Here is an 11,612-nt window from a genome sequence, read left to right as displayed (position 1 = left end):
ATCCATTATTAAAATAATATTTCATTTGATTCTGATGATTCCTTCATGGTGTTGCATTTTCTACAAACAGCAGTTTATAATAGACTATACTAAAAAGAACAATTTGAACGCAAATAATATAGATCTGAAAACCATTATTAAATTGATTTATTATTCTATTATCATTAACAGTTTTATAATTAACTATTTCTCCTCGAGATATGAGAAATAATTTTTTTTTCACTGGAAAAATGATTAGAAAAATGACATACATCTTTTATGTCTTAAAAATTATGTATCATCATCTTCAAAATCTATTGACAATTTCCACTCCATCAACACAATTCACAACTCTTTTTTTTTAATATTTAGAAAACACTCGTTTATCACAAAATTGTTAACTTTTATTGAGATAGTGTTGTCAAGAAATCATTGAGAGTTAAAAAAGAAGAACTGCTAAATTTTAAATTAAATGTCCTCAGGAAGACTGTGAATGCTGATTCATAGAAACTGTACAGAGCAAAAGTTAATATTAAAATAAATTTAAAAAAAAAACAGTATAATTTATAACATATTATCACTTTTAGTTGAAATTCTGAAAATAAAATATATTAATGAGAGAGCTTGTTTTACAAATTTCTATAAAATATTTAAAGTGTGAAGAAGTGTTGCCAACTATTTCAGAGAGGAGTAAAGAAATAAAAAAGTTATTTAACCGCTTCCCTCGATTATCCCGAGTTAACTGGGGTATGTGTATAGATTGCCAATATTTATTATCCCTAATAAACTCGGGTATAGCAGAATTCGTCTGTACGTTTTTATTCGGCTGGAAGCGAAACAAAAAATAATGCTTTGATGGGAAGTTTGCCAATATTTGTTTGGGAGTTTTACAATTTGTGGGACGTGTTTTGTATAATTGTGTATACGATGGTTGATGAATTGACATAGAACAAAAAAAGTTAAAAAAAATGGCGTTCGCGAGCTAAAGTGAAAGTAACGCAGACGATATTTCAGATGATGAAGATGTGAATAGATAAAAAGACTTATATTAACTTTTTTCATTTGCCTGAGATCATTTGGGATAGTAAACTGAAGGTAAATTGAATATTTTTTACGCATAAAAAATTAATATTTCAATTTAGAACTTGAGTATTATGTTTTGTTTTAGTTCCTTGTATTTATGAATGAAATAAAAAAAAATATGTCGATTTTTTGCATTTTTTTTTCTTCAAAAAAACTGGTAAGGAAAGCGGTTACCAATTTTTTTGAAAAGAAAAGCGACAAATCAAATTTTTTTTTTGTTGATAATTTATGAAAAAATCGTTTATTAGAAGTCATTTATTATTCAGGAATTTCCAGGGTAAAGAAAAAAAAAAGAATGTGTCAAGAGATGGATGGAGTTTTTATTTTATTTACTCATTCGCAACGAAAAATATTGAGAAATAGTGTGTGCAAATATTGTAAGCAATTTTCTTTTTTAAAAAATAAGCTTCATGCGCTTTAATTATTGAAGTTAAAAACTTATCCACTCAAAACGAGAAGAGCATATTTTTCTTCTTCTCAAAAACAATTGAAAGACGAGAATAAATACCGAGTTTCTTCAACATTTTTGTTGAGCCATTCGCTGCCTTAGCTCTGAAAACTGATGAATACATTTAACTCTGCATTACGCATTTGTTTCCTATTTATGCATTGACGATGCTTTTTAAATGAATTCCGAAATAGGTTGCTGAGTATTCCGGAAGTATATTCGATACTTTTCCAGGATAAAATGTCAGTGAACCTTCTTAAAAGATGTCTCCTAACATCTCGATAGAATTCTTTCAAAATAATGAATCTCTCCTGATTTGCATATAAAACATCTCAACCCAGAAATCTGTTTTGAAAATGTTGAGAGCAGTTTCTTCGTAGTTTTAATGTAAGTTCGAAGAGGGTTATCTTCTCCTTCAAATATCCTTCCATCAAATCAATATTTCATACTCACTGCACATTAGTTTACCAAGTAATGTTTAATTTCGGAGGGGGTTTCATCTCTTAAATTCTCCCCAAAACTACGCCACTGGTTGAAAGGATAGAAAAAAAATGAGTGTCTTTGTAGTTGAATCTTTGGAAAATAAAAATAGATCTTTTTTTTCTTTCCAACATGCAAAAAAAAGTACGTAGTCAAATTTTCATTGTCAAATCAGTTTTTTTAAAAATAATCATATCCACCCAATTCAGAAATAGAATTTTGAGAAGAAGAAAAAGAAAAAAATTTATTAATGCTCCTCAACTCATTTCGACCTATTGTAAAACAGTCAAATCATGATGTTCATTTTTTATAGTTGAATTCTTTTGTGACTATTTTATCCATGCTTCTGTCCTCTAATGACTAACTATTACAATCGATTGAAATATAGATAGAGCGATTAATAAAATGTCAAGAGTTCGCGGTAAAAACTTTTCATAGTCTGATACATGGGGGTGCATTTAGTGAGTCCAGACATTTCTAGAGTCGACAAAAATATTTTCAAAACATCAAAATGCTTAAAAAATAATGAGAGAACTTTCCCACAACAATATTCTCTCATGTTTGAATATTTCGATAAAGCTATCGATACCTTACCTAAGGTTAAATGAAAATTGTGTTTTCAAAAACACAATTTTCACTTAACCTTAGGTATTTCTGAACACACTTTTTATGAACTTCAGTTTTTAAATTATGGATGAAGACAGTTTAAAGTAGCTCCATTCGTCGTCCTAGTTGGCCAGATAGCCCAGTGTGGGCCAATGCCTTCCTCTGAAGATTTCTCCATAATGAATTCCGATTTATCTTTGATCTCCAATACAATTTGTTTTATCACGTTTTTATTCGGCCGGAAGAGATACAAAAAATAATAATAATCTGCCAATATTTGTTTGGGAGTTTTGCTATTTCTGGGACGTGTTTTGTACAATTATATATAACGATGGTTGATGAATTTACATAAAAAAAAAGAATAGAAAAAAAAATGGCGTTCGCGAGTGAAAGTGAATACTTGAAAACTGATATTTAACTTTTTTTAATTTTCCCGAGACAATTAGGGATAGTAAACTGGCGGTATTTTTTACGCATAAAAAAAATTAAAATTTCAACTTAGAAATTGTGTTTTGTTTCAGTGCCTTCTATTTATGAATGAAATAAAAAAATAGGTTGATTTTTTGCATTTTTTCCCCCTTCAAAATAATTGGCAAGAGAAGCGTGGTTAAAACAGTTTTAAAATAAAATTTTCTTCATTAAATTCTTTTCCTTTCATGTCTAGACATGATAACGGAATTCAATCAGTGAACTATAATATTTGGCCGTCACATCTTTTAATCAGGGTTGACAGCAAATGTCAAATTCGAATGTATTTTTGAACGTGCCTAACAGAGTGGGTCACTAACTATTAAGTACATAAAAATTGATTGAGGTTTCAGAAAGTATTTCAAGAAGTATCACTGTGTAACTGTAACCATAGAAATAGATTATTTCTTTTTATTATTTTACTTTAAGAGTAGGAACGCTTCATTTCTCTGTTCGGCATTTAATGCTATAATAATACAACGAAAAGTTAAAACCCGTCAAAATTTCCCGATATCATGAAGCCGCAATGGCTTTTATTCTTTTTTGGAAAAAGAACGTTTTGCTTTTAGAATTATGATTTGTGTATGGATTATTTTTTCTGATGGTTCTTTCATACTACTTTGTTCTCCTGTTAAAAAAAAAATTTGAGATCTTTTTTTAAAGGAAAAAATGTACCGAATTGATTTTCAAATTTTTTTTTAATCTTTTGTCCCTTGTAAGGATTTTTAAAGGTTTTAATTTATATATTTATATTAATAATTAAAAAAAAACATGTTTGTTTGATGACTGTACCCTTTAAAACAAATCGCCGGTTTTTACTTATTTAAATGGGGGGATATATTTAATATGTTTTTAGTGCATTTATTAGATTTTTTGTCTGTGTGGTTTTGCGTATTTCGAACAGGCAGGTTTGAATTTGGATTCAACTGCTTCCCTTACCATTTTTTTTTAAAAAATGCAAAAAATCAAAATTTTTTATTTCATTTATAAATACAAGGAACTAAAACAAAACATAAGTTCTAAGTTGAAATGTTGAATTATTTACGCGTAAATAATATTTAATGTACCATCAGTTTACTATACCAAATTATCCCGAGTAAATGAAAAAGGTTAAATATTAGTCTTTGTATAGATTCATAATCTGAGAAATCTTCTTCTGAGTTTGCTGAATGCAGCATTTATTAGGCCGGGACAGCCTGGTGGGTAGGGGGCTGGGCCCATGTTCGTGTTTCGATCCCCTCTGGCCGAAGTAAATGGTGACTGATGCACGTTCAATCTGTCGAGTCGTAAAAGTCCTCCATGCACGCATAACAAATCAATATCTCTGGGGGAACCTTGTCTTCTGGGTAGGGTTCAAAATGACAAGGCTACGGAGTTGAACATGAGTACCCAAAAATTGGGTTCAACGACGGATATAAAAAAAATGCAGGATCTACGCCCCTGAAGTTTCTCATTCTGTCCTTGCACCTGAAGAAAATTCTTCTCTGGACATCACATACATACAGACAGCTGTAGCATCATTTGCAAGCGTAGGTCAAGTTCACCCTTCACGTCAAATGCTACAATTTCAGCGTAGCTAAATTTATTGCCCACGAAATTTATAAATAAATGAACTTTGTTATTTTTTATGGCAAACTTACATTATGATGATCGCTTTTAAAGCCGATATTAAAATTAGGTATGAAATACAATTGTTAATTTGATTCACTATAATTATCCCTTTTGATTTATTATATATACATATATTTTTCTTCTTTTTAATGCTGCTGCTCAGTTAATACTAAGCAATTAAGACAATGGTAAGTGATCTTTTTAATGATTTGTGACCTATATTCATTGAAATAAATGGAATAATTATTGTTTTTATTTAATGCAGGTACAAAGATTTTATACAAGATTGTCCTTCCGGTTATATGACAAAAGAAGTAAGTTTGCTTCATATAACATTGAAAAATATTATATCCCTTATAAAAAAAAAGTGTCCCTTTCCATATCGCACTCTATGTAAAATCTTAATTACTCGGGTGATTCATTGTTTTTACGCGTGTATCAATGGGTTAAAATAAACGATCTATAATATAAATATAGACTATTTATTATATAAATATAGACTATCAAGCATTACATTTGTATATTATAATAATTAGATCCAACTATGAGAGTTTTTTAATAATATAGACAATACTTTTATAGTTAAACATCCATGTAAATGGGTTTTTATTCGGGTGATTTTTTATAGACTTTCTATGTGTATTTATATTTAACGTATTGCATTACGATGTAGTCCAAAAGATACATAACAAGTGCAAACCGCGTAAAAACAATAAAGGTGCGATAATGAAGATATTACATAGAATCGTAGAGTGCGTCTAAAAATTTACTTTATACCAGTGTTTCCCAAACTTTTGTGTACACTTTTTAAATGTAACGCAGTGTACCACCCATAAGAAAATGAATATATTTTTTACTATACAAAAATTGCACAAAAATTAAAAATCACAACTGGCTGTTGACGCCACTCATTATTAACTGTTAACTTTGCAAAAAAATGACCAATAGAAAAATACGTCATCGTAAATTTTCATGGCTGGCTTTCTTTTTAAATAAAATGTTTTGAAATTTTCTTTTGTTGCAAAATATTTCGCATAAGAACGCGTACCCCCGCTAAACTGCCCCCCCCCTGGGGATATGCTTACCACACTTTGGGAAACACTGCTCTAAACTATAACTTTTTTGCAATCAAATGAATCTGCAATCAGCCTGATAAAAAAGGATTGTTTCTAGAAAGGAATTAATAATGGGGACCAGTCAATCACTTTGCTGACTATTGATTGTGGTGAGAGAAAAAAAATATTTCAGACATTGAAAGAGTAATTATTTGTTTTTCAGGAATTCAAACACATTTATGGTCAGTTTTTTCCATCCGGTGATCCAACGAGATTTGTCGACTACGTCTTTAATGTTTTTGATATAGACAAGGTAAGGTCACCAATTTAATATTTTTTAATGCTTGAAATATGTATTTACCCTCTAAAATGTTTTAGTGTATATCGCATAGTGTACTAAAACTACTTTATGTGTTAATGAAACAGCACAAAGAGAATATGAATTCGAACCAGGGTGTAGCAGAGCAGAATAGAATATAATATACATCGGAATAAATATTATAAAGTTAGCAAATACAATCGACAGAGTCAGTCTTCCGATAGAGTCCCCTTGCCGTCAAGCTAACCGTGGGAGGCTCTCGCGGTCTTCCTCTCTATGTAACGCAAATGCGAGTTAGCTCCATCAAAAAGTCCTCCACGAAAGGAAAATTTCTCCCAATGCTTGATCCAGGAGTTCCCTTGTCTTCTGGATTGGATTCGAAATGACAAGACGGAGTTGAACATGAGTATTCGTCAACCCAAAATTGGGTCGACTGTTCAACGACGGTTATAGAACATTATCATCTTTACAACACAACAAAAATCAAACATGTTCTGATAAAAGTTAACTTTTATTTATGTAGAATGTTCAGTAGCGTGCGAAACGACAACAGACTTTCGCCTTCTCGTGCTCGATTGCAAACAATCTACCGTTGCCAACTGACGGTTTCCAAACTTATTCCAAAATGGATGAAAATAGTTCATGAATGGAATGAATGAGTTGGAGCTTGGTGTAAGCTTTTTTTTTTTTTTAAATGAGTGTTGCTTAAATTTAATGATATCCTTTAGTATATTGTTGAACGTTCGATTTGGTATTATCTTGAAATAAAGCATGCGTTTACAAAATTTTTGTTTTTCACACACAGAAGTTTTTTAGTTTTTTAACATCAAATTCTGATAGGTATTACATCACCTATAATAAACTATAGACCCTATCGTTGTATAAGGTACGAAATTTTAAAAAATAAAATGATATCAAAACTCAGAAATTTATTTTGTTGTTTCCCCATTTCAAAAAAGAAATAAAAAAAGTTTTCCTCCGTATATTTCTTTTTAAGTATCAAACATTTATTAATTATCGTTCATGTGCATTGAAACAAAAATTAAATTAATAACTTTTATTTAATTTAAATTGACAACTTGTATTTTATTACCCATTGGCAGGCAAAATGGGTCTTGTTTTGGATTGGCTGGCGTCCATACACTTTTTAACTGTGTTCAAGAGTAATAGTAAACAATGCGCATGCGTTGCTATGGCAACCGCTGCTATTTTTTCTTTTATCTTTTCACCAGCAGGCATTTTTAATGTATTGACATCATAATAGTTTAAAGTTTCTTTTTATTTTTATTATGAAAGTATAATGACTGTCTTGACGATGATTTTAATATGAATATGATAGCAGCCACCGTGATTGATCACCACACACGCCACACCACTGACCCTGCTCCCAGTCCCCGGGGACAGACAGAGAGTCCGGAGCTTTTCAGCTACCCGTGATGGCCATTTATGTTAAATGTTAAAAAAAAAAAAATAAATAAATAGAAGGAAAAAAAAAGTAAATAAATAAATTAAAAAAAATTAAAAATAAATAAATAAATTTAAAAAAAAATTAAAAATAAATAAATAAAAAATACTTGTGACGTGACTAGCTATTTTATATTGTACTGTTATTGTCGATGTCCATCCTTTGAGTCTGTAATGTAACGCTGCTTGTTAATCAATGTAAAATTAAATTGTCGCTACTAGGCCGGGATAGCCTGGTCAGTGGGGTGCCGGGCCCATGTCCAAGAGTTCGTGGGTTCGGTCCCCGCCGGTCGAAGACTCCCCGTGTAGTAAATGGTAACTGATGCACGTTAAATCTGTCGAGTCTCAAAGTCCTCCATGTTCCCATAACAAATCAATACCTCTGGGGGTACCGATCCAGGAGTTTTCTTGTCTTCTGGATTGGTTCAAAATGACAAGGTTACGGCGTTGAACATTAGTAGTCGTAAACCCAAAAATTGGGTCGACTGTTCAACGACGGTCATAAAATAAAATATGAAGGAAAAGTGTATAGCATATTCAGGATATGAAAATCAACAAGCATCCATTGCAACTCATGATTTGAAATGGTGTGGTGTTTAACGGAGTCCATCCAGAAAGAAAACTCATTTGACCCATGGATAAGGCGATCACAACTTTATTTTTTTTAGTTTCTGTGAGGCAACAAATTTTCAAGGAGTGCAAGTTGAGTTAACCATTCGTACCGCTTTGCAGAAAACTCTTTTTTATAACAACTATTGCTAAACGGGGATGCAGGGTTGGATCTTTTTCGGTTTTTAAAATTTAGTTCTAAAAAATAAGTTTACACTGCTTGCAAATCCGTCTCTCATTTGATATACAAATTATGCACCAAGAGTTCATTTTTTGACACCTAAATAACCATTAGAAACTATTTATCTTTGTAATGTTTTTGTAATTATCTCTTAACAGAACGGGGTGATCACATTCAAAGAGTTCATCTTGGCCATCTCCATAACGACGAGGGGAACAATAGAAGAAAAGTTAAACTGTAAGTACTGTAATTGTGTAGTGCACTCCACATTAAATAAATAGAAAAAAAAGGAATTATAAAAGCTTGAAAAGCATTGTACAGGCCAAATTATTAGAGGCAGTCTATGTAAAATCTTCATTTTCAGGCTTTATTGTTTTTACGCGCTTTGCCACTTGTTTCCTTGTCAGTGTATTCATTGGTTAAACGAGACGATATACTATATATAAATGTATCAGGTATTATAGTAATGATTATTAGAGGCACTGCAGTTTTTTAATAATTGCATGTTTTGCACGAGTTTATATTTAAACATAAATGTAATGGGTTCTTATAGAGGAGATTTTTCATTTATTTTTACTCTATCGCATGACAACCCATTGATACAGGAGCATCAAAACAATAAGGCTGTATCACCTGTATAATTAAAATTTTACATAGAGGGCGTCTCATAATTTGGAACTGTATCCAAGAATATTTTACAAACTCCATAATTAAAAAGTGCTTCATTAAGGTTATAATCGAAAAGTAATGATGAATAGGGTATTTTGTTGTGCCGCATCAAATCAAACATTTGAAATGCTGAATAAATATTTTCGAATATGTTATAATAACTCACTCTAATTAGATGCTACGTTACAAATAGCTCATGCAAAAAGAACATTTAAATCGTTATGGTTGAAATAAAACAATATCTGTGTAAAGTTTCAAACTACGGTATATTTTAAGAAATGATTTCAATGCCAAGATATAGAATGTCTAGGGGAAAAATTCACTCTATAGAAATTCGAAAAATTGAGAGTATACTGTGTTTATATATACAGCGTGATTCTAAAAAGGTGGGGAAAATCTTAAGAAGTGATAGTACACACCCAGACAAACAATTTTTATAAAAGAATGCATGGTCGAAAGCAAAACCCAAAACCGCTAGAGGGTGTCAAAGTTTATGTTCTTATATGAGGCAAAAACACACAAAGAACGATGAAGTTAAGTTATAAAAGCAAATTTAATGGCATGTGATTACAACAAGTGTTCAAAACAGTGGCCGGCAGCGGCTATGCTGGTACAACGGCGAAGAAAAGATAGGCGAACTTTCCCTGCAGCGGCCGAAAGCTTGGCGACAAATAACGTAGCGCTGTAACTCGCAATAGGAATGGAGCTTTCTCGTTTGCATGAAAAAACTTTCCAAATGCGCCTGCACCTTTGCGTTTTGTTTTCGACCATGCATTCTTTGATAAAAATTGTTTGTCTGGGTGTGTACTATCACTTCCTAAAATTTTGCCCATCTTTTTAGATTCACCCTGTAAATATATATATATATATATACACAAAATATATATACAAAATATATATACAATATTTATGTACAAAAAAGATAAAAAGAGAAAAACAAAGAAAATTAATAAGCTTTATTAAATAGAAATAACGAAGTATATTGATTTTGTTGATAAACATTATATACATAATATTACTTGTAATTTAAATATTATAGGAAACTTAGAACTTAGTGGTAAAAGGACCAAAATGTAGACCTATTTACCATATATCAATTAATAAAGCTCTAAAATACTTTTTTAATGATCTCAATAGTTTTGTTTAAAGATACCAAATAGATTCTCTTTACCTTTAGGTATGTTAACAGAATGGAAATGGGCTGTTTATTATTATTTTAAAAACTTTGTTTTCAATAATTAGGGAAATTTAAATATCAGTAACAATTCGACAAATGTTTCTAAAAGTGTTAGCTCAGTTAAGCAACTTCAAAAAAAATTTGTGATTATCCCCATAGACAAAGCTAAGAATAATTATGCAATCTTCTGTAAGAAATTCTATGTTCAACTTTTAAATACGGAGTTAAAAAATAATAAAAATGTTAAGCTCTTTAATTTAAATAATAATATTGTCATTAAAAACATTTTAGCCTTATATAAGAGGTTAGAAATTAAAATTAGTAATATACAATTTGCTTACTTAATTATCAGTCCTAAATTTAATTATCAGTCCCAAATAAAATTATTAACAGTATTAAAGATGGTCTTTCTTGGATTATCATTAATAATCAACTGATTTTAGAATTTATTAAACATAATAAAATTAATTCTATTGCGACTTTTGATATCCAGGATCTTTTCAATGGCATTCCTAAAAGATGTTCTTCTGAGTTATTACTATGATTTTAAAAATATCCTTAATTGCGATAGTGATTATTGGAAAGTTCTAATGAATTTTTGTCTTTTTAATAATTTTTTTTTGCTCTGGAAACGATCTTTTTTTCAATTTGATGGAATGCCACAAGGATCTAATTTTTCATCTCTATTAGCTAAATTATTTCCGCACTATTATGAAAACAATTATACTCTTAACATTAAATTTGTTTTTAGATTTATTGATGATTTAATTATTTTTAATTTTCAAGACTATACAATTTTATTAAATAATATTTACCCCGAGGAATTAATCTTGCTTCGTTATCATGATGATAATATTAATTTCAATTTTTTGGATATGGGTATTATAAGAGAAGATAATATCTGCTTTGTTAATTTATACGATAAAAGTGCTTTTAATTTTAATATAAATAAACTTGGAATTCAAATGTTTCTAAAAACTATTTAAATACCATTTTTAATAAAATGAATAGAATTAAAAGAATATGTAATAATGTTTATTTATCTAAAGAACAAATAGACAAACTCTTTCGAAATTTGATACAAAGCAATGGATGCCCTGCTAAAGTGAAAAAATTCTATATAAAATCATTGATTCAATTGTATGTTATAAATAAGTTTACTAAAAACTTCTTTGTTAATTTATATATGTTTATCATGTGCAAATAAATTTCGGGAAAATCTGTGGTTAAAAATCCGTGCAAAACGGGCAATTCAAGTTATATCATTGATCACAGAAGTTTCTGGAAGTCAAATTTTCAAAGGTGGAACTTAAAAACACAGTTTATTTTATTTGTTTGTAAGGGAGAGTCAGAGATATACTTTATAAGCTTATATTCATGATTAATATTCATTTTTTTATCAGTAAATAGTTGTTATAATCATTAACTCAAGAAAGAACGGCATATTTGCGAATTTTAATTAC

The 11,612-nt window shown here is 30.1% G+C and overlaps 1 protein-coding gene across 2 annotated transcripts in view; it reads left to right on the top strand.

The window, feature by feature from the left end:
• The window catches only part of LOC107436623 (neuronal calcium sensor 1), a 33,245-nt gene that overhangs the window by 9,605 nt on the left and 12,028 nt on the right, over positions 1–11,612 (top strand). The window contains exons 2-5 of one of the 2 annotated variants that reach the window (XM_043051012.2): positions 4,839–4,863; positions 4,941–4,989; positions 5,954–6,043; positions 8,462–8,540. In XM_043051012.2, coding sequence (XP_042906946.1) covers positions 4,839–4,863; positions 4,941–4,989; positions 5,954–6,043; positions 8,462–8,540 — 243 coding nt within the window. The remainder of the gene's footprint in view (positions 1–4,838; positions 4,864–4,940; positions 4,990–5,953; positions 6,044–8,461; positions 8,541–11,612) is intronic. The other variant, XM_043051013.2, reaches the window with a different exon arrangement.

The sequence above is a fragment of the Parasteatoda tepidariorum genome, chromosome 3 (assembly GCF_043381705.1).
Source record: "Parasteatoda tepidariorum isolate YZ-2023 chromosome 3, CAS_Ptep_4.0, whole genome shotgun sequence".
In the NCBI taxonomy this organism is placed as follows: Eukaryota; Metazoa; Arthropoda; class Arachnida; order Araneae; family Theridiidae; genus Parasteatoda; species Parasteatoda tepidariorum.
The sequence above is the reverse complement of the archived record's forward strand: the minus strand, read 5'-3'. Positions and strand labels throughout refer to the sequence as shown.